The following is a 22,619-nucleotide window of genomic DNA, read 5'->3' as shown; positions in this document are numbered from 1 at the left end:
CACAGCCAGGAGTCCTAGAGAGGTCCATCAGGCTACTCTGGTGGGGAAAGAAGGAAAGAAGCCTGGAAAGTGGCTCTCTAGTGTCTCTGAGGTCCTCCAGGACTCCGCATCAGTGGTGGTGCCCAGACAAGGGAGACAGAAAGGGCAGGAAGACCACTAACTCTGGAGCCGCCTCCCCCTCTCTGCATCCGCTGCCCCACCTGCAAGGCCTAGACACAGACACTTCCACGGAGACTGTGAATATCTACTCCGTGCGTATCGGGAAATGCCAACAGAGTGAGGAGTTTGCGCTTTCTTGTTTTCAAACTCGCACGGCACTAGAAGTGCCTTTTTATTAATCTAATAGGAAATGAAGCATTTTCACATGAGTGTCTTAGCACTAAAACCTGCTGTCTTACTCACTCTTGTATCGCTGTGAAGAGACACCATGGCCAACGCAACTCTTATACAATGAAAGCATTTAACTGGGGGCCCACTCATAGTTTCAGAGGTTTAGTCCTTTATCATCATGGCAGGGGCACGGCAGCACGCAGGCAGGTGCTGGAGCAGCCGCTGAGAGCTACATCCTGATTCACAGACAGAAAGAGAGAGCAGGGAAGAGAGAGACTGGGCCTGGCATGGGCTTTTGAAACCTCAAAGTCCACCCACTCCCAGGGACATACTTCCTCCAACAATCCTTCTAATCCTTTTACACGGTTCCAACCCCTGATAACTAGGCACTCAAATATATGATCCTACGGGGGATGTTTTTATCCAACTACCACGCCTTCCTTAGTTATTTTATCACAGGACTCAGACTTTAAAGCTTTGATTTGTCACAGTCCTTATGGCTGCTCAGCCCCATGGTTCGGGGCTCCTGGAAAGCAGTGTACTGAGACTATCACATAACAACACTCACAAAAGTACACAAACCCATTTTAGGAAAAAAACTGAATGGTACTTAGAAGCTACTTTTGCAAAAACGTATTGACTCTCCTTGGGCCCACAACGAACAAAAACCAAAGAGTAGGAACCCGGCACCTCTGCCTTCATTCTCCGTCAGTCCCTTCACTTTGGCTCACCTGTTTACATCTGCATACGGATACACTGCTCCTCTTCCAAGGAGTGCTTAACCTTTGCATTAGTCCCCCAAGAAGTGTTCCCTTTCAGGATAAAGGCACAGAGATTAGTCACTGCCACTAAAGAAAGAAACTGAAGAAAATACTAGAAGGTTGAAAAGACATCCCATGCTCCTGGACCGGGATAATCAGTTGTGTGGAAATGGCCTGTTTACCAAAAGCAATCTACAGATTCAGTGCACTTGCATTCAAAACTCCATAGCCACTCTTCTTCCTTTTCGTGGAATGTATAAGAAAATCCTGAAAATTCAAAAGGCAACACGTGATAAGATTTTTAAAAATAATAAGATAGGATAGTGAAAAAATAAATAGGACGGTGAAAGCAACCTGAACAAAAAAAAAAAAGGATATGGCAGGAGGTATCACCACACCTGATTTCAAAGCTACACCACAGAACCATGATTTTAATAAAAAACACCACTGTCCTAGCTCAGGATCAATGAATATGCTTACAGCCACCCAGTTTTCTATAAAGATGGCAAAAAATGCACATTAGAGAAAGGACAGCATTTTAAGCAAATGGTGCTGGGAAACCTGTATTTAACATGCAAAAATATAAATAAATAAATGAAACTGGACTCTCACCTTTCACCTTGCACAAACCCCAACTACAAACAATCAAGGACCCCAACATCAGACCTGATGCTGTGAAACCACCACGTTGAGTAAAATCTCCTCTTTGCCTTTCATTATCACTTTTCTTGTCTCCCCTAACTGGTATGCTGGGGGAGAGGCAGCCAAGACTAGCTCTTGTGACTGCCAGAACACAAACGTTTAATTGTAATAGCCTAGAGTCAAGTCAGAAGAACATCTTATACATTTCGACCTCACTGTGATGGCTACCGTCAGTCTGTGCAATGCCCATTTGCCTCCCACGTGTGCTCTGCAGCCTTCTCAACCCCTCACTTGGTGACCTTTGCACTATCACCAGTCCAGGAGTATGAACTGCAGGACGCTTACTGCTTCTCAGTACAAAAGTATTACTTACGGGCACCTCTGTCCTTGACTAGCCAGAAATCTAAAGTAGGTGAGTGCAGAAATATTCCTGGACACTACAAGTAGCTGCAGTGTAGTAACTCACAGAGATCTGGTACTGGTCCCACCAGTGAAAAGTTTGGAGAGTAACCCAAAAGCTCAGTAACCAAATTACTGACTGTTTTAAACAGTTCTTTCGAATTAAACTAAAAGCAAGTCGAATTGTAGTGAATAGTTTTAAATTTTGCAAAAAAAATGGCTAAATGAAGGTAGACAGAGCTCCTAGACTGAGTAGGAGTCCCCCAGTTTTCAAGTCACCTCCTGATGGTGATTGCAGGCTAAGGCTGGGGCTCTAAAGAAATCTCGGCGAGGCACACCTCTGGGGCCTTTGATCAGGCTGAAAGGAAGTTGGCCCCGGTGTACCTGAAATGTATCAGAAGCAGGAGGAGCCAATGTTTAAAAGACACCCCCAGTGCCCTCGGAAAGCTTTACTTGTGGTGGATATACACTCTCTGTCTGTGACCTATAGATCCCAGCAGGCCTTCTCCAGACACTGTGTCCTGCATGGCTGCTCTATCCACCTGTGGGTCCTCCTCACATTCATCCATCAGTTCTTGTCTGAAGTACCTGACAGCTGTCCTGACTGTTACCACATGGTCATATAGTCTCAAGCTGGGCTTAAGTGGAAGCTGGTCGATGAACACCACATTCAACCGCCATCGAGTCCTTCCAGAGATAGTGTTGATTTCCAGTCAGAGTATAGAACTGGTGTTTTGTGGCTTTCTCTTCAGTGGTTTGTTTCTGTAGTATCCAGTTCTGGTCCCACTAGATAAGGTTATTTCCTTTTTGGGCACTCCTGTACACGGAGGCTCTGAGTCACCCGCCTGAGTGGATGGGTGAGAACTTACAGAATCCATGCAGGTCCCAGGACCTCAACTCCATCCTTGACCCCTTTCCTGCCTGCACAAGGGGGCCTAGGAGAGGCTCCAAGGGGCTCCAGTGCTTGTATGCAGGAGGGGGCCATTTCCTGAAATCTGCCCACCAAGAACGTTGGGAACACTAGCACTGAACCTAGCTGCAAGGCCTGGCAGCACAGGCAGGCTATGCTTACCTTACAACAGCTTTGCCTGTGTTAATACCATCATGATTTATCTCCCAAAATCTGTACCCAGAAGACTCCCAAGTTGTCAGGCTTCTCTCACTAGGGGAGGCTCCACAGCAGGAACAAGCCAGCAGACAGCCATCACGACTACAGCCATAACATCTGGGTTTCTAGTATCTCCAGTACACCCCAAAGGACAGCAGAAGCTGAAAACCCTCTGCTAAGGAGCCTTTGGTCGAGGCTGGCTTACCAGGCCACATCTGCAGGATGGGCTTGAAAACACATGAAAAGCAGAAGGAAATGAAGGAGACAACAAGCTTTTGTGGTTCCTCCATGCCCTCTGCTGACAGGTAGTGCTCCCTCCACAGGTGTGGGAAATTGGTGAGACACAAAGACCATACAAAAATTGTCCTGAAAACCACAACACCAAGTCAGAGCCAAGTCCAATGAAGGCTCCTTTACCTTCTCCTTGTTGTTGTTTAAAGTAAATGTAATTAATCTTCCCTATAAGTACTATCCAAGGCCAGACTCTGTTTAACTTCTGCAACCATACAAGACCAGGTATAGTCAGAGTGGTACAGCCCTAGACAAAAATGAATTAGTTGAAAAGAAATGGCACCTGCGATTATTTTTAATCATCTGGTTTTGTGCAAGTTGATTTTCAGACTTTATTTCTATGTTTAAAATACACTGGCTTCCAGGTGTAGCAGCACACATCTGTAATTTTATCTCTCTAGGAAGGGGCAGGATGATCTCCAGTTCAAGACCTTCTGGAGAATGGGCACCTTACAGAGGGCCTGTCTCAAAACAAAACAAAAACCAAAGAGCATCTACATCCGGTGAAATTTTTCAAGGGGGACACTTGACTGCTCTTTGTCTCACTGGGTACCCAGAATCATTTTGGATGGCACTCATCCCACTTAAAGCTTCTTTGTTCTTGAATGCTATGGTAGTTTAAAAGAAAATGGCCCCCAAAGGGAGTGGCACTATTGGAGGAGGTGTGGCCTTATTGGAGTAGGTGTGGTCTTGTTGGAAGAAGTGTATCACTGTGGGGATGGGATCTGAGTTCTTTTTTTCAAGCTTCACTCAGTGTGACAGTCAGTCAACTTCCTGTTGCTTGCAAGACGTAGGACTGTCAGCTGTTTCAGCACCACCTCTGCCTGGATGATAATGGATGGAACCTCTGAAACTATGCAAGCCACCCCAATTAAATGTTTTCTTTACAAGTGTTGCCGTGGTCACGGTGTCTCTTCACAGCTATAAAAACCCTAAGACAAATGCCGTGGTTTGACTTTCTTCGCCAGCTGACTCTCAGAGTCAGTAAGCAAAGGAAGAACCTTGAAGACATGCACTCAGAGAGGACAGTTTTAATGACTGCCTGTCAAGCTCATGAATGGATTTTTGACAACACCCATTTCCTTCCAAGATAACACACTCCCTTCTGGCATGAGTGTTGCAAATAAAACAGACATTGGGAAATAGGGAGCACCATGACTCAGTGGGATGTCACCAGCAAAATGGAAAGCAGTCTGCCAGCAGGTAGCATATCTGCACCGGGACCTCAGCCTTGCCTCCGCACTGTGGGGCCCTGCACTTCTGTTCTTGTGCTTCCAGGCTCTGTCATTCTGTCCCAGGTCATTAATAGACCAGCTGTCTATGCTCTGAAGCACATCTGTTCACAGCCCTAGGCAATGTGCCTGGCTCAGTCTCTTGATGGGAGATGCTACTCTGCTACCCCCGACTATCTTTTCCCAGCCTCTTCACCTGAGCTTTGACTTGTGCACAGTTCTGTCTTCCAGCAGAAAGTGTCTTAAAAGTCCACTATTTGTGTGTGTGTGTGACACGCATATGCATGAGTCCGAGTGTGTGTGGGTGCATGCGTACATGTGGTACGGAAAGCCGAGGTTAATGCCTGGAATCTTCTGCCTTGATCACTCTTCTACCTTAAGGCAGAGTCACTCAATCAAATTCCGAAGACAGACATGCAGATAGTCTCCACAAACCAGCTTGCTGTTGAGATCCCCTGTCCCTGCCTCCCAAGGTTTGAACTACAGACATGTGCCACACCCAGCCAGCATTTACATGGCTTCTGGGAATCCAAACTCTGACCCATACTTGTTTGTCAAGTGTTTTAACTGTTGAGCTGTCACTCTGCCCTTGCCCCACCCACCCCAGTTTCTCCAGTACTCGCCTTTGAGGACAGGTCTCTCTCCAATGCTTCGGATGCTGTAGAGGGTGTTGGACAGGGGAACGTCAGGAATGAGCTCCGCGATCAGGTACCCAGAATACCAGGCGCACAGGGAGCAGAAAATAAACACTACTGCCTTGAAAATACCTGGAGACAGACAACAGGAGTTCCTAGAGGTGACAGCCTATCACCATGGTCACCTGGGGTATTCCCTTTCCTCCACACCCTACCCATATCCGGTGCCCAGACTCCTGGGAAGGCAGTTTGAATGGGCAAAAGTGAGCACATAAGGGCCCCATGGGCTCTTCAGTAGAAGGTAGGCAACACAGACAGGCAATGAGGAGTGTTTTCTAGAGCAAGCAGCTGTACGGATATTGCCCTGGGTCTGGGCCTCCTCAAAGGTCCGTAGAGTGCGTGTGGTGATTAGTACAGTGTGGGTCTGAGTAGCTGACACCACTGAGGGCCTTTACACAGCAGGCTCAGCCTTGAGCTTGCTCCTGGAGCTGGAACAGAATCTCCAAAGGGTGGTCTTAAGTTTTGCTGCTGTTTGTTTTTAATCATGGCCATTTCTCTGTTAAAAGTTACATCAAGTGACCCCGAGCATGTGCAACAGATGACAGCTAACTCTCACTGAAAGTTCCTCACCTGTCTTTAGCCTCAGAGGGATCTGCAGAGATACCCAAGGATCCTGACGGTAGGAAGTCCCCATAGATCTCTGTATGGTGGCGTGCTATCAAAATCACCTGCCCATGAGGAGCTACCGATATGGGCTTGTAATACCTTAGGAAGACATTACGCCCCTCTTGGGTACCACAAGCCTGGTTCATGGAAAGAGAAAGTGGGGATGGAAAGAGGAACAATGAGGAAAAGACAGAGCTAGGCAGGGGAGGGTTGTGGAAGCTGGAGGAGACCACAATCTGTAGCCTGTCAGTACAGAGATATACAAGACTTGTCAGACTCTCTACAGGAGAGGCCAGTGGTTAGGACAGCCCATGAAGCCCATGAAGCCCATGAAGATGAGACATGTTGTGTTCTGAGTGAGAAACGTCTCACATGTATGTTAGGTGTTATCACACTGGGTCCCCAGCTGGCGGTACTGTTTGGGAAGTTTATGCAAGCTTCAGAGGGGAACTTTGCTGGAGAAAGTATGTCACTAGGGCAGGCTTTCAAATTATAGTCCATCCCACTTCCTCTCCCTCCCTCCCTCTCTCCCTCTCTCCCTCCCTCCCTCCCTCCCTCCCTCCCTCCCTCCCTCCCTCCCTCCCTCCCTCCCTCCCTCCCTCCCTCCCTCCCTCCCTCCCTCTCTCTCTCTCTCTCTCTCTCTCTCTCTCTCTCTCTCTCTCTCTCTCTGTCTCCCTGTTTATATCTCTCTCTGTGTCTGCCTGCCTGCCTGCCTGCCTGCCTGTCTGTCTCTCTTGCTTCCTGACTACCAGTTGGGATGTCTCTGCTGTCAGGCCTTTCCACAAAGTGGACTCTATCTACTCCTGGAACTGTGGGCGACAAGTTCTAGAAATTTCTTTTAGGTGGATTATATGCTAGGACAGCTGCAGAATATGTACAAGGGCAGGGGCAGTCCTTTGCATGCTGGTAAGGTCTGCACCGTTCCATCCTAGTGGCTTGTACAAAGAAAGCCTTCAAATGAAGTGATATTCAGAGGTTGTCCCAGACTCTGCACATGGGAGACCCCGAGCAGGAGCTGCTGTGTTACTTTTGGAAGGGATAAAGGACAGATTAACAAGATAAATGGGTGGTTCTGACAAGGAAGAGAATGGAGAATGTACGGAATGCCGGGCACCCTTCCAGGGAAGACTCTACTTCATGATAGGACTGCCTGTGAGCAAGCAACGAGCTCTAGCTTTGACTCTTGTCAGGACTCGGTGCTTTGGGTAGAAGGTACAGCCACTGGCCTCCAGGATGGAGATAGTTGCCTGGCTTCTGGCAGTAACATGATACTGGCTGAAGAAGGCAAAATTCAGAGCCAAGACCACTTCTAGGGTAGGCAGAGAGAGCCAGGAAAATCTGGGTTTATCAATCTACCCTCAAAGGAAGGAAAAGAGCCCAACTGGGGTGGGGGAGGCATACAAAAACCTACAGTGATACATGTATTCATATCTTTGGTTGCCATGACAAAGTAATGCAGACCAAGAGTGGTAATGGAAACACTTCCTCATGATTGTAGGAGATGGGGGCCAAGATCTAGGTGTCACAGGACCACTTCCTTCTGACCCTCCCCTCCTTAGCTTGTAGATGATATCTTCTCCCTGTGTCCCGATCACCTTTTCTTGAAAAGACATAGTCCATAGCTTGGGCTCTATCCTGTGAGCTCATTTGAACTCATTTGAAGACTCTTCGATTCTGAGGCCCTGATGACTAGAACTTCAGCACAGGAGTTTGGGAACAATTCAGCCCCTACCATAACACCAGGAAGCAATGGCACAGCCTCTCCATGCATGAGGCACCTGCAGAAGTTCCTGTTCCTGAACAGACAGGACACAGGCAATCTGTCAAGACAGCAGGCCCAGCACTAATAGCAGTGACAACTCAGCACCTGAGCTGAACACAGGGAAGATATTTCTGGAAGGTGGGAGCCCAGAGACTCTGGGAAAATAGTTCCCAGCACCCTGGGTTGGTGACAGCCCTTGTGGGAAGAGATCCAGCAGTTTCAGAAACCACGGAGGAAGAACAGAGTCCAGGAGCTTGTCTATGTAGCCAGGGCCCAGCCTTTCCCCAAATGGTGATAAAGCCATCAAATTGGGTAAGCACCTTTGGTTCATTTGCTACCCAGAGAAGTCTGGGGGGGTAAAGGCCAGCACTTGGCACCCGGACGGTATAGTTGGTATCAAAGTACTTTGTCCTCAGAGATGTGTGTCCTGTGCAAGCATATGCACCTGTGTGTGTATGCATGTGCATGTATGTGTGCACAAATGTGTTCCAGCCTCATCCTCACTATCAGATGCCCAGGGCCTCTGAAGCCTGGCCATTTATTTAACTGAAGAGTCAGCGAGAAAGCAATCCTAAGACCAGCCAACTTCTCTTTCATTCTCAGGGGCTGCCAATCACTACTACCCAAAGAACTGAACTTCTTTGGGTGTCCCAAGCACAGTGAGGTTGACTAGCACCCACATTTTTATGCTGAAGTCCTGTCTGTCAGAACCTCAGAAAGAAACAGGATGTGAAGACAGAATCTTTAAAGAGACAGGTAAGTTAAAATGAAGTCATCTGGAAGGACCCTGTGTCTTTTCCAGAAGAGGAGATATGACACAGACACACTTGAAGGGAGACCATTGGTCTTGCTAATGGGTTTCCTCCAATCTGAGTGAGGACAAGGAAGCTGTTTGTCCCTTGCCAACATGCATTCAAATTCCTGGCTACACCCATGCCTTTTAGACCTGGAAAGCCAAGAAGGCTGGAGCTGAAGATTCATCTTTCGAGGTTCAGTTGGCTTTGCTGCCCACTGCCTCCCCTGTCCTGTCCATTGAGGCTTTTAGACAGGAAGTGCTGCCACAACCCATCTTGCTAACACCCCAGCTGAAGGAGAAGACTCCCACCAGCAGGCCCCACAGAGACAGTATCATGGCAGCTTTCCAGGCGCAGTGAGAACAAATCTGAGCCTAGACAGATGAGCCCATGACAAGGGCTACTCCAAGAACACTGCCAAATCCTTAGATACCCCAAGGTGGAAGTAACACGGCCCCTCCTCTCATGATCGCACTTGCTGGGGGAGTACAACCGTGAAATTTCCTTTAAGCTTTGGATAAAAAGGACCACATAGCTCTTGTGTGAGTCACAAGGGCTGTAATGAAAATGGCTGTCAGACAAATCAACTCGTAACTTCCAGCTTCCTCTATATGTAGCCTGGAAAATGGTATTCTGATCAGACTGTATGGAGATAATGAAACCATTCTTCCAAAGGTGCTAGAATAAAAAAAAAAAAAACAATGCCATGCGTGAAGGATGTACTCCATTGACATTCATTTGTGAGGAACAGCCGTGTGTTCTGAGAAACATCATCATGCAAAGATCGCAGAGATCAATCACACACAGTAAGGGGTCCGTGCAGTGTCAGTCATGCTGACCTTGTTCATATAGATGCACGTTTCCACACACATGCACCTCTTACCCTACAGGACACCGGAGTCACTGATGCATAAATAGAAGAGAGGCCTGATAGGGAAATCAAGGACACTTCCCCTTTCTTAGCCTGCCATGTTTGCACAGCACCTGCTGTGGCTGCTCTGGTGCTTTCCCTAGGGGGAGCTGACTTCTTCACAGCGTAGGTGAGAAGTGAAATGACAGAAAAGGCAGGTGAGCTTTCTCCCCCACTTTAACCATCTTCCCAAGTCTCTTACCAATGTCAAATATTCTTAGAAAAGTAGAAACAGGCTTGTGAGAGGGTTTTCCTGGGTGCTGTCAAGAATGTCTGTAATCAGGGTTCCCACTTCTCACTCCCCCCAAGTAAACCCCCCAAAGGGTCAGCCTCACTGTTCTTTCACCATCCATAGAGATTACTAAACTGGTCAGCTTGAAAGGTGACCTCTCCTAACCCCAGCCAGCAGCTAACCCCTTCCCAGCTGTCCTGACTCTAGGGTCTCCTACTCAGGTAGGCTGATCCAAATGGAATAAGTAAGTCACTTTGGTCACCCCTGCCTGCCCTCACAGGATATCTACTCTGTAGGTAGAAGAGTACACAGAATCCCTCCCTGCTGGGTAATAAGAAAAGATAGAGGGAGGGGTATCCCTCTGAGAAATCTCAGCTCCCACTAGGCCCCCTGTGGATTTTTGTTCCCATCAGGATCCCAGGTCTCACAAGAGGTGGCCCTAGCCGGAGCCTTCACCCTTCTGCCTCAGCTTGGCAATTAGGAAGGCGAAGAGGTACCGTCCCTTACCCCCAGGCAGAAGCAAGTCTAACTGCACTGGCACTCACCTGCAGTAACTGGACGCATCTTCCAGGAACTGCTCTCTTCCTACCTAGCTCTTGGCTGCAATAACCAAGGACCTGTGGAGGCTGGCCTACCTGGACTGCCCGTGGATGGGACCGCCCTTAAGGCAGGCAGACAAGGGCGTGTCTGTCCCCGTAAATGGGAGGACCCATGGACCAGGCAGGTTCAAGGGGCAGCTGGCAGGCTGGCAGGTGTGGGCGGTGCTACACAGTTGTCGATACCCTGGCTACCTGAGAAGTAGGAGGCACTCCTTGCCCTGCTCACCTGGGGCCACAGATTACCAGAGGCCAGAGCTGATATAATCAAAGAGAGCACAGTAGGGTTTACAGCTGAGGTGTCCCTTAACAATACCATCCCTGACCTTAAATTTAATACTTCACTGGCTGCAAAGTATAGATGGGCTCAAGCCTTGTGAACACAGAGTTCCAGAGTGAAGCCCCCTGATCTGAATTGCAAGGCTCTACATTGTGTCCAAAGTAGTCACGCTGCTCACTTCTTCTTTACTGATGGGATGATTATTTTGGGGAACTGAGGTAAGAGAGAAGGCCTTCTGGGACATGTATATACAAAGACATGAGGCCCAGAAACAATGTCCAGTGGATGGATAAAGGCTTCCTACATTTCCCCACCCAGTCACCTGAATAGGCACAGTGCTTTTTCACTATCTGGAGTACATGCTCATTCCAAATGCCCATCAGGTTTTCACAGAACTTTGGTTCAATCTAGTCACAGTGGTCTCAAGTCACTAAGGGAAGTTGAGGCTCCAAGAGCAGATGCTCATCTGGACTGGGATGAGGATCTGTAGGAATTCTACACTACCTCTATTCCTCCTTTTCCAAGAAGCCCAAAGGCTGGAGCCACACAACACAGGGTGCCCAAGCATATGGGGACATCCCTCTACAATGTTCTGGAAGAGAAAGGAGTAGTGTTGGCCATGACATGATGGTAAGTATCAAATGTCAACTTGAAAAGATATAGATTCACCTAGGAGACAAAAATCTCTGGACGTATGTTTGGGGGATTCTCTAGATTGGTTTATCAAAATAGGAGGGCCTACCCTGGACATGGATGGCATCATTCCACGGTCTAGGGACCTGAACTGAATAAAACAGGGAAAGTATGCTGAGTACCGGCGTTCATCCCCCTCTTATTCCCCACTGCAAATGCAAGTGACCTCACTTTCCTGCAGCCAGGACTCCCCATCATGATGGATTGTGAGTCAAAACAAACCCTTCCCTACTTTGCTCTTGTTACAGTGGCATTCCTGAGACCTTCTGCATTGTCTCATCCAAGGAGACAGAAGGCACAGCCTGTTCATACCTGCTGCAGTCCTCTCAAATCAGAGGGACCAGGCGACAGGGACCCTCAGCCAGGCTTCTTTCTGAAGACTCAAGTGTTGTCCCAGTGCTGGGCTGAGTACAATACCTACGCACTACAGGACACACATTGCTCTGTAGCACCAGTGCCAGCCTCCACCTCTGTTCAACAACGACCTAAAATTACAAACTTGCAACTCTATCATTACCACGATTTCATCTACCAAGATCTCAAAAGCCCTCACTTAAATTCAGAGGTGGGGCTTTTATCTACAGGTTGTTTTCATGTATTACAATTATGTGGACTTAAAACCACATAAAGATTACCTCCTTAGACTTTTATTTTTATTGGTATGCCTGCGTGCCTTTATGTGCAGCATATGTGTGTAGGAGCCCTCAGAGGCCAGAAGTGGGCATTGACTCCCCTGGAACTGGAGTTATAGATGGTTGTGAGCTAACATGTGGGTACTGGGAACTAACCAACGTTATCTGCAAGAGCAAACAGTGCCCTTAACTACTAAGCCATCTCTGTAGTGCCCTTAGCCTTTACAAAAGCTAAGCTTGTATTACTGATCTCCAGAAATCGTCATCTTTCAGAGTTAAAACTATACTTAGGAGAAAAACCATCTGTCACACTCTTGTGTTCAATTGTTTTTCTTCTCTCATCTCTTTCCTCTCTCTTGCTTTCCTCCTCCTCCCCTTCTTTCCTCTGCCACCAAGGGATACGTGATCCAAAACTGAGTCTTTTCTCCATTAAGCTGATTCACTCAGTGCTTTATCACAGTAATGAATAGCTGACAAGCACAGTACTTAGGCCTATGATTACCTGTGTAAGATTCCTTTGTCCTCTAAGGCTTTGAGACTGCCAGAGACTTGGCTCAGTTGGAGGTGATTTCAATCATTCTCATTTGACCAGCTATGAGAAAAACAAAAGGCTCTCCATGTCCTTGGATTTGTATTCCAGGAATATGCAGAGAAGTGGAAGGACTGACTCTATGGAACTCTTCCAAACCTGAGGAGAATACATTCATTTCTGGGGTCAGGGAGGGGGATACAGCCTAAAAAGAGAAGTCCTGTAAGAGGCAGGAATATTTGTCTAGTTCTAACCAGTGGGTTAAAAGTTTCTTAGCACCAGACACTGCTTCAACCCCAGAGACGGAGACATGGCATGTGGTGGTTTAAGACAAATGTCTCCTCTTAGTCTCTGGCATTTGAACAGTTTGTTCCTGGTTGGTGGTGCTGTTTGCAGAGCCTTAGGAGGCATAGTCCTGCTAGAGGAAGTATGTCCTTGGTGGCAGGCTTTGAGAACACCGTTTCCAGTTTGCTTTATCATCTTTGTGCTTGCAGTTCAGGATGGAAGCTCTCAGCTTCTGCTCCAGCTAGCATGCCTGCTGCCTGCTGCCTCTGCTCTGCTGCCATGGGCTCTAACCCTCTTGGACCAGCCCAAATAAACCCTTCTTTCTAAGAGCTACTTTGGTCCTATTGTTTTTTATCCCAGAAACAAAAAAGTAACTAATAAAACGGTGTGAGGTAGAGTCCAAATGTTTGAGCTGTTCCAGTTCTTGCACTGTGACTGGGGACAAATATCCCATATCTGTTTGGATGGCATGGGCATCCAAACAGATATGGATGCCCATGCCATCACATCCACAGCCAGTATGATGGGCAAGAGGATGGAGAATTCACGCTGAACGGCATCAGGATTCAAACTGGTCGTGCAAGGTGCCTGTGTGTGTGGTAACTAGTCTGTGGGGAGGAAGGTAACCCCACAGTCAAAAGCAAAAGCTACACAATAGGAGAAATCGGAGCAGCAGCACACCAACTTAGAGACTGCGGAAGGCTTTGATCACATGAGCACCACAAACTAATGCTATGGAGCATTGGTTCTCCTACCCTGGATCACTAGCCCTTGGCTACTCCTTCCCCCTCCATTTAGGCAGCTGAGGTGCACTGAATCTCTTAGTAACCCAAGGCCGTTTATCAAGAAGCTGAGTCTCCAAACTCTTGGTCCCTCACAAGAGTGTCCCGGTGCCCTGTGACACATCCCATGTGTTCTCTCTAAGGATAAAGCCAAGTCAGGGTTCATCATTAGTTAGGTCCTCAATAGACAAGGAAAGCTCCATAAACTTCTATTGACCTTGCTTGAGATGCTGAGTAATTGCCATCATCATATCTCTCAATGCTTCCTTAACCACCTCCTGTGAGCTGGGAGCCTTCACTGCTAAATGCAGGGTATGTGAGGTACAGAAAACACCCAGCATCAGCACATGGGTTCATTTCTTCTGATGCTGGCTCTTATTTTTTAAAAAATTGTGTGTGTGTGTGTGTGAGTGTGTGTGTGTGTGTGTGTGTAGAGGCATGTGTGCCACGGTGCATGTACAGAGGTCAGAGGGCAATCTTTATATTTTGCTTCTCACTTTCCACCTTGAGACAGGGTTTCTTTGCAGTAATATAAGCCAGGAGATTCTCCTGTCTCTGTCTGGGACCCAATCTCAGGTCATTAGGCTCACGAGGCAAGCACTGTTACCCACTAAGCCAACCCTAGGTCACTCTTTATAAACTCTTGTGGGCCTCAGTGTCTGAAATCAAGAAGGATAACTGCAAAGTTGGATGAACTGGACTTAGATGTCTTCAGTGTGCAGCTAGTTGGCCTTAAGCGAGCTGCCCAGCACCTAATCCTGGATTCTGGTTACTGAGGACCACTACAGCGTGGATTGAAAGAAGAAACCTGAAATAATTCTGGGTGCTGAAGAGACACCCCATGAACAGCCTCTAACTTCAACTGGTCAGTTTGTCTCTCACTGTCAGAAAACTGAATTTCAGTGTAGACTTATAAAAATATGTTAGGGGTTAGGTCAGAGATGTCATCACCATGACAGGCACTTGAGAGGGACAAGACATGTGTCCTGGGTCACAGTGTCGGGGATTTCAGTTCATACTGCTGATATTTGTTTGGGAGCCTGTGGTGAGACAGAGACAGTACACCATGAGGCATGCTATGAGGGAGCAAAGCTAGCCGTCTCCTAGCAGCCACACCAGAGAAAGAATTCGGAAGAAGCCAATGACAAGATTTACCATCTTTAAGGCACACTCCCCCCCATAGATCCAGTTACTCCAAATGGGCCCCGCTCCCAAGGTCCATTCAGATTCTAAACCCACCAATATTTCGTGCCAATTAGTTCAGAGCCCTCATGCCCTAGTTATTTCCGGAAACCTTTGGAGAAAGATGCAGAGGTGTGCTTTACTAATCCCCTCCAATAAAACTGTAAAAGGGCATCCATCGCCACAAGGGCCATAGGAGACAAACTGCATGACATTGTGGTAGTTAAAACGAGACACGCCTCCCACCCCACCCCCACTCCTGTGGGCTCATGTGTTTGAATACTGTGTCACCAGTTGAGGGCACTGTATTAGCTAGGGTTTCTACGACACCATGACCAAAAAAAAGTAACTTGAGGAGGAAAGGGTTTCTTTCACCTTACAGCTTATAAGTCCATCTCTGAGGAAAGGCAGGACAGCGACTCAGGGCAGGAACCTGGAGGCAGTAGCTAATGCAGAAGCCAGGGAAGAGTGCTGCTTACTGGATTCCTCCCCGTGGCTGGTTCAGCTTGATTTCTTATACAGCCCCGGACCACCTGTCCAGGGTTGGCACAGTCCATCGTGGGCGGGGCCCTCCCACACCAACCAACTAATTAAGAAAATGCCCTACAGACTTGCCTAAAGGAATGTTACGGAGGCATTTTCTCGGATGAGGATCCCTCCTCTCAGATGACTCTAGCTGCGTCAGGCAGACGTAAAACCAGCCAGCACAGGTACTATTTGGGGGAGGCTAGGGAACCTTTAGAAGGTGCAGCCTTGCTTGGGGATCTCACTGGTAGTGTGTGCGTTGGAGGGAGGGGCTTTGAGTGTTTATAGCCACACTCCACTTCTTCTTGCTCCGTGTTTCATGTGTGTGAATAAAAATGTCATCAGCCAGCTTCCTGCTCCTACTTGGCATGCCATCCCTTTCCTGCCATTCTGGGCTCAGTCCTCTGGAACCGTAAACTAAAACAAAAGCTTTCTTCCTCAAGCCGGTTTGAGTCGTGGCCTTTTATCATTGAAGGAGGAAAGTGACCCACACACTCAGCCTGGAGTATTTCTCAGAGGTAGTCGTTATAGATGGAAGAAGAAGGGGGGTGTCTTAGGAGACAGAAAATGCTTCTTGAAGCCTACAAGATTCCTAAGTTGCACAGTGACTGAGTCTGACACACTGGTAGTCTAGCTGGCATAGGGCTGCAGGGACTGCTACATGTAAGAAATGCAAAGGAGAGAGGCAGACAGGCTCAATCTCAGTAGACTGAGACAGTGTTATTGGATCAAGGAGTCTTTCCTTGAGATGAAGGTTGGATTCATTTAGAGGGGCTAAGTGAATATACATGCATCGGTGTGCTCTCTCTCTCTCTCTCTCTCTCTCTCTCTCTCTCTCTCTCTCTCACACACACACACACACACACACACACACACACACAGCTCTAACTTCCTAGAGTGTGTGTGGTGGGGGAGAGGGTTGCTGGAAGCAGGGTGGGATGTTTTTCATACCCTGGCATATTGTTTCTGCAGGTGGGGCTGAAGCATCAGGTTGGAGACAAGCAATTCTTTATGACTAGGGGCCATACCAAGTACAGCCTGACTCAGTTCCTCAGGACCTGAGGCTATTAACCCAACACTATGCACTCCAGAACCTAATCATCAGGCCAGGCACCTTCAGGTCCATTTCCCAACCTTTCTCCCAACAGACAGTGGTGCTCAGCCCAACAGGGGCTGCCCCGCCTAGTGTCAGTTCCCAGAAGACATCCTGTCAGTAGTTACAGAGCCTGAGGCTAAACACATCTATCTCCCTTCTGAGGTATCAGAGAAGGGGAACCACTGTAACAGGTGGCTGAGGACTCCCCACAGGCTCTGTTCCACCACCACCCCCACCCCCACCCCCACCTGCAGCCGCCCCAGTCCCAGATGTTATTAACTGTCCCGGTTGCTGTGACCCGCTTCATTCGTAGGTCATAGGGTTGACCATCTGCTGCCATTTTTCCCAAACAGCCACAACAGTGGCCTCGAATGAAAACCTCACATGTGTCTAGGAAAGACTCTTGGATATTGCCTGGAGGTGCTCACTCCAGCTCTGTGGAAGGTTCCGGAAGCCTCTCCTGAGAGGCGGCCTTCCCTGGTGTCCCAGATAAGGTCCTAGTCTGCCCTTGAGACGAGGGCCAACGTGAGCACAGGCAAGAAACCAAGACCTCGGCACCTCCCTTACCGGGGTTTGGGCGCCCAGGAGTGAAAAGGGATACGGGAACCGCGCAGAGAGAACAAGCAGGGAGAGTCTGACCGCCCTATGACTGCCCTCATAAGCATCCCCTGTGTGAGAAAGTCCTAGCTGGGTTCAACAGTGCCCCTTCCCGGGAGGGAGGCCGGAGGCTGACACAACCCTCCCCTGCCCTGACCACCACCCGCCTCCTCCACTGGAATCCTCGACCCTCACCGTGTCGGTGGCGCCAGCCTCTGCGGGCCGGGAGCAGCCGGGCCCTTGCCATGTGCCCAGAGGAGCAGGTTCCGCTGCGCTCCGCCCAATGTTCCTGTAGCCCCACAGCGCCCCCTGTCCTTCCTCCGTGCTCTGCAACTGGCACAGTCTTTTCCCCCTTGAGGCCCTGAGGACTCAGGCCTGCACTGTGGGGATCCTTTTGTGAGGGATCCTGCAACCTGCAGGGACGCATAGGATGGCAGCCAGGCTCTCGGGTTACTCAGACCTGTGAGACTTCACCCATTAAGGGAACCGCACAGGGAAGCACGGAAAACCCGTAAGAAAGCCTCCTCCCGGCCGGGTGTTGGTGGTGCACGCCTTTAATCCCAGCACTAGGGAGGCAGAGGCAGGTGGATCTCTGTGAGTTTGAGGCCAGGCTGGACCGACAGCCTCCAAAACAATACAGAGAAACCCTGTCTCGAAAAACCAAAAAAAAAAAAAAAAAAAAAAAAAAGAAAGCCCCCTCCCTTGGATTGTATATGCTGGTTGGCTGGGGCCTGGAAGACTCGCATCCAGTACTCCGGAAATCACTGCCCACTTCTGAATGCACTGCTCGGAGCCAGGCTCCATGCCTCTTCCGATGTCCCGGGGCTCCTTATATTTAGGAGTCTAGGCTGAAGCACTTTTAAATCAATTTCCATATGCTTATATTTCAGGGAAATGCAACCGACATCTTGTCTTCTCCCCCAAGCCGTACAGCACTTTCATGTCCTTGTTACAAAGTAGGGATTAAGGGCAGCTTCCTGGCCAGATGTCACCCAGAGATCTAGTCCACTTGGAATAAATTCCTCATCCCAGCATGAGCTGGAAGATGGAGGATTAGGAGTTCTAGGCCATCTGCTGTATAATGAGTTCAGGGCCAGCCTGGACTACTTGCAATGGTGTCTAAAACAAATTTCCTGAAGTCCCTCCAGTGTCATCAGTGATGCAGATATGGTAGGAAGGATACAGATTGGATTCCCGGCCATCTCTGTGTCCCACATACTAGGGACAGAGACAGAACCAGGCTGCATGCCTCCACCTGAGCAGAACACTGGGTCTTTGGGCGTTTCCACGCTGGGATTAGTGTTAGCAAAACTATGCAGAGCAAGATTGTAGGGAGCATTAAAAGTCCTGTGACACCAGACCTCACACTCAGACTTGTGTGTGTGTGTGTGTGTGTGTGTGTTACTGCACATGTGGAGGCCAGAGGCTGGCATCCAATGTCTTCCTCCATTGGTCTTCCTCTTATTTTTTAAGACAAGGTCTCTCACTGAACCCAGAGCTCACCATTGCCGGCCAGCAAACCTCTGATTGTCCCCCTGTCCCCCAGCACTGATTTCACAAAGTAGCTTTAAATGGGTTCTGGGGAATCCTAACTCAGGTCCTCATGGTTGTGCGACAAGGACTTTACTCCTCCATCTCGTAGACCCCTGACTTCTGCCACCAGAGCTCATGCTGGTGGGGGCTGCTGCTCTTAGGTGGGTCTGCACCTAGGACTGCAGGATGAAACCAAAGTTTCAGGATCCAGGATCAGCCCAGGAGAGTACCAGACCGTTCACTGTGTGAGAATGCAACTCAGGGTGACTCTAAAGTATGGGCAGAATGAGACCCTGCTCAGTTAGCATGGTGGGTGTTGATGCCCTGCACACTGATGGGTCGTGCTTTGCTGAGGGGTCTGGACTCTTTAGGGGTTTTGTTCATGGAAGCCGAGCCTGGGAGTGCAGGCAGCAGAGCAGCCAGGTGGGAGGTTTATGGAGACCTAAGTTGGGCATAGCCAGAGAGGTCCAGGTAGGGCAGGGAAGCCTGATTGGGGGGGGAGGAACACCTTAGTGATTTTCCTCATAGGAAACTAGGGTAACGAGCTCCCTGCTGTCACGGAGACAGCCCCTGATTAGTGTACCCTGCCCTCCCTCCGGAACTTGCAACTGACTTTCATGCCAGCTGTGTAGGATAAGTGAAAACAAGGAAATAATAGGCTCCCTACAGCTCTCAAAACTCAGGCAAGGTGTCTCCTGACACAGGTCAGGTGAAGACAGAGGCCAGGCCTCAAGTGACTGCCTGCCACCTTGTTTTCTAGAGATAACAGCGTGCTCTTGAGTCCCCGTCTCCCCCCCCTCGGTAGCCATCAAGGAGAAGCTGATGGAGCCGACAGGCAGTGAGAGCAAGGTGGAAATCGTAAAAGTGGGGCAGGAGGGCATGGAGTATTCTCAGCCCGCACCTCGCCTCTCAGAACTCTCCTATTTCCTGCCTTCCGCTCCTCCATGGCACCACATACCATGCCAGAAATCCATTGTCCCCTTCTTGCGGGTCTCACATTCCCTGAGGTTTGGGTCTCCGGCCTAGAATCCCCAAGACCCAATCCAGGCTTTCTTCGCAGAGCACTCCACAAATATTTGTGGTGTGACTAAATGAGTTAGCAAACAGGCTAAGAATCCGGTTTCTTTTAACAATAACCAAAGGAACCACCTCTTTTTTTTCCCTCCCCCTTCCCCTAACCGTTGATTTAGTGCCAACTTACCTGCTTTTTCAAAGAGTGACTCTAGATTTCCTTAGTAAGGATGGGAGGAGGGACTCGGTGACCCAGGAGCTAGGGCTCCATTTTATTAGCTGAATTCATTCTCCTCCACAAAAGAACTGGCTTGTTCCAGTCAGTGACCCCCATGGCACCGCCCTCCGTTCTTGAAGATGATGCTGAGAACAGCAACAACCACAAAATCTTGTAAATAAGATAAGCAGATGTGTCACAAATCACCAGGGGGGTTTAACGGATAATTTTAATATATCAATTGCCCACTGTGGATGCCCTGCCTAGAAAAGCATCCAAGAAGGCACTGAGCTGATGCAGCCTCTGAGTTGGGGATGTACATGCTGAGAGGGCTGAAGCCTTATGGGAAAGGACAGTGAAAGAAAGGGTAGAGGTAACTTATCCCCTGAGCAGGTCCCCAATGCTGCACAAAGAACCTAAACAATAGATTGGACATTGCCATGGTGCTGGGTGGTGTCTGAGGGTTCTGCTCTCCACCAACTGGTGCAAGTCATTTACCAGCATGACTTAGAACTGGTTCTGGCTAGATGGGAGTGGTAGCCTAATGACTTCCCTCTACAACCCCAGACACCTCTTACGACACAGGTGAGGCAATTTGGCAATCCACAGCAGCTGGGCCAGGACAGTCTCATTCATTCCAGTTACTCAGACCCTGGTTTGCTGGTGATGACAGGGCAGTCACTCCCAACCCTACACGCAGCACCAGACTCCATGGTACCTGAAGACAGGTGGCAGGTGTAGTGACAGAGGTGGAGTCAGGTCAGCCTGTGGTGTTTGAATTTGGGTCTTTTCCTATGGACGGAGGCTGCCTAAGACAAGCGCTTATGCCACGTATGGTATCAAGGTGAGGACAAGGGGAAAGCCATTCCAAGAATTCAAAAGACTTATTATCAAAACAAGCTGTGTAAGAGTGAGAAGCACGCCTTTAGTCCCAGCACTTGGAAGGCAGAGACAGGCAGATGTCTGTGAGTTCGAGACCAGCCTGGTCTACAAGAGCTAGTTTCAGGACAGGCTCCAAAGCTATGCAGAGAAACCCCGTCTCGAAAATCAAACAAAAACAAAAGAAAAAGAAAAAAAAAAGAGTGGGAAACTTTGAGCTGTTGGGGAAGCAGAGGAGATTAATAACCAATATAGAGCAGGCATGAAGAGGTCAGAAAGACTCTTGTTCCAGTCTGCTGTGAAAGAGTAGAAGGCCATCCATCAAGGCAGACCATGAAGCAGACTTCAGGAGAGATCGGGAGAGATGATAGATAGGCTGTCCTGAAGGAAAGAAACATGCATCCAAGCACCCAGACCATAGACCATGTCAACCAGCCTATGCTACACCAAGAAGAAAACCTTGGTCCCCATTGTTGGACACACTGCTGCCATGATCAAAATCAGACTAAGAGGACTTTTTTTTTTCTTGCCAGGGCCAAAAACCTGTATAAACTCCTTGGTATCAAAGGAATTAAACAGGAAAAATTAGAAATTAGTTAGGCATGAAGTGTCAGAATATATGAAATCCAATTAAGCCCATGTTCACAGCAACACAAGACAGGAGAGAGCTCCCTTCCCACTGATAATAGGAATCAAAACAAGGGATAGAGAGAAAACACTTGCTGCTCTTCCAGAGGACACTGAGTTCTGTTCCCAGCACCCACATCAGGAAGCTCATAACTGTAACTCGAGCTCCAGGGGATCCAGCACTTATCTTCTGGCTTCCATGGGCAAGAGGTACACACTCCTCACTTCTGGTCAACTTGTGAACTGGCTTTTCTGACAAAACAATTGGCATATACTCAGCCAGCTTGGTAGCAGCGATGTCTCCAGTCTGACAGCGTCAGCTATATCAAGTCCAGTTGCTACCCTCAGACTAGTAAACTGTCATTGTGTAGCAGACCCAGTGACCTCAGTGTTCAAGAGGTCAATGGTCCTAACGTTGTATACAAATAAAGCTGGATTACTTGGGGAACATGGTGGTTTTAGTTTATTGGGCTTCAGCAGTTGCCTGGAATGGGAAGAGCTGTGTTTCTAGGAGCCTGTAGAAATGGCCAGAAGCTAAATTACAATAGGCTTTTGCCACACAGAACATACTTACATCCTCATGTCTGTCCCCAGGGGTGGGCAGAGTGAGCTGTGTCAATGGAGAACTAGTCATATGTGGGTGTTGGAACATAGGGACCTTCAAAGTCCATAATTTTTTTTTTGTAATTTGTAGGACAGCATCCTGGTAGCAGTGGTAATATTTGTCCTAGTTTAGTGTCTATTGGTGTAATAGATGCCATTGCATTATATAAAGCAACTTGAGAGGATAGGGTTTATTTGGTTTACAGGTCCTGGTCACAGTTATTGAGGGAAGGCAGGGCAGGAAGTCAAAATAGGAAGAACGTGGGGCGGGAGCTGAAGCAGCGGTAATGGACCAGTGTGCTGCCTACTGGCTTTCATTTCGTGGCCTGCTCAGTTTGCCCAACGGTTCTGATCAAGATCTTTGTGGTTCTACTGATCGCTGACCCATCATTGCCACCACTGACCCGTTTTGACCCATAGACTGCCAAAACTCTATGTAATTTATCCCCGCCCCATCCCGACTAATAATCAGGCTTTGGCTTTTTTCTTCTTTCAGCATGGAAGTTCTGGAGAAAGTCCAATTCCTTGGAGTCCATTGTCTCACTGTCTGATGTCCCGAGGGAGGGGCACCAATGTCTCTTTAGAGTGCTGTGACAAAACATATTGGAGAGAAAGGGATTTATTTGGCTCATATGGTATCAGAATCTATCACTGAAGGAAGCCAAGACAGGAGCACAAACAGGAACGCTGCTCACTGGCTTATGTTTAGCTGGCCTTCTTATGCAGCCCAGGCTCACTTGCCTAAGGATGGTGCTACCCAAAGTGGGCTGGGCATTGATTGCATCAATCA

At 48.5% G+C, this 22,619-nt stretch overlaps 1 protein-coding gene across 3 annotated transcripts in view; it reads right to left on the bottom strand.

Annotated features, from left to right (window-relative positions):
* The window catches only part of Fam3b (FAM3 metabolism regulating signaling molecule B), a 34,394-nt gene extending 17,173 nt beyond the window's left edge, over positions 1 to 17,221 (bottom strand). The window contains exons 1-2 of one of the 3 annotated variants that reach the window (XM_021229411.2): positions 17,155 to 17,221; positions 5,387 to 5,530 (exon numbers count right to left, since the gene is read on the bottom strand). In XM_021229411.2, the coding sequence (XP_021085070.1) occupies positions 5,387 to 5,530; positions 17,155 to 17,206 (196 nt within the window). In that variant the 5' untranslated portion in view covers positions 17,207 to 17,221. Of the gene's footprint in view, positions 1 to 5,386; positions 5,531 to 10,307; positions 10,412 to 17,154 lie in introns of those variants that run through there. The other 2 variants (XM_021229412.2, XM_040750390.1) reach the window with 2 other exon arrangements.
* Positions 17,222 to 22,619: the final 5,398 nt, after the last annotated feature.

This window comes from Mesocricetus auratus, unplaced genomic scaffold (genome assembly GCF_017639785.1).
Source record: "Mesocricetus auratus isolate SY011 unplaced genomic scaffold, BCM_Maur_2.0 Super-Scaffold_100008, whole genome shotgun sequence".
NCBI lineage: Eukaryota > Metazoa > Chordata > Mammalia > Rodentia > Cricetidae > Mesocricetus > Mesocricetus auratus.
Note: the sequence above shows the minus strand (reverse complement) of the source record. Positions and strands in the feature narration are given on the sequence as shown.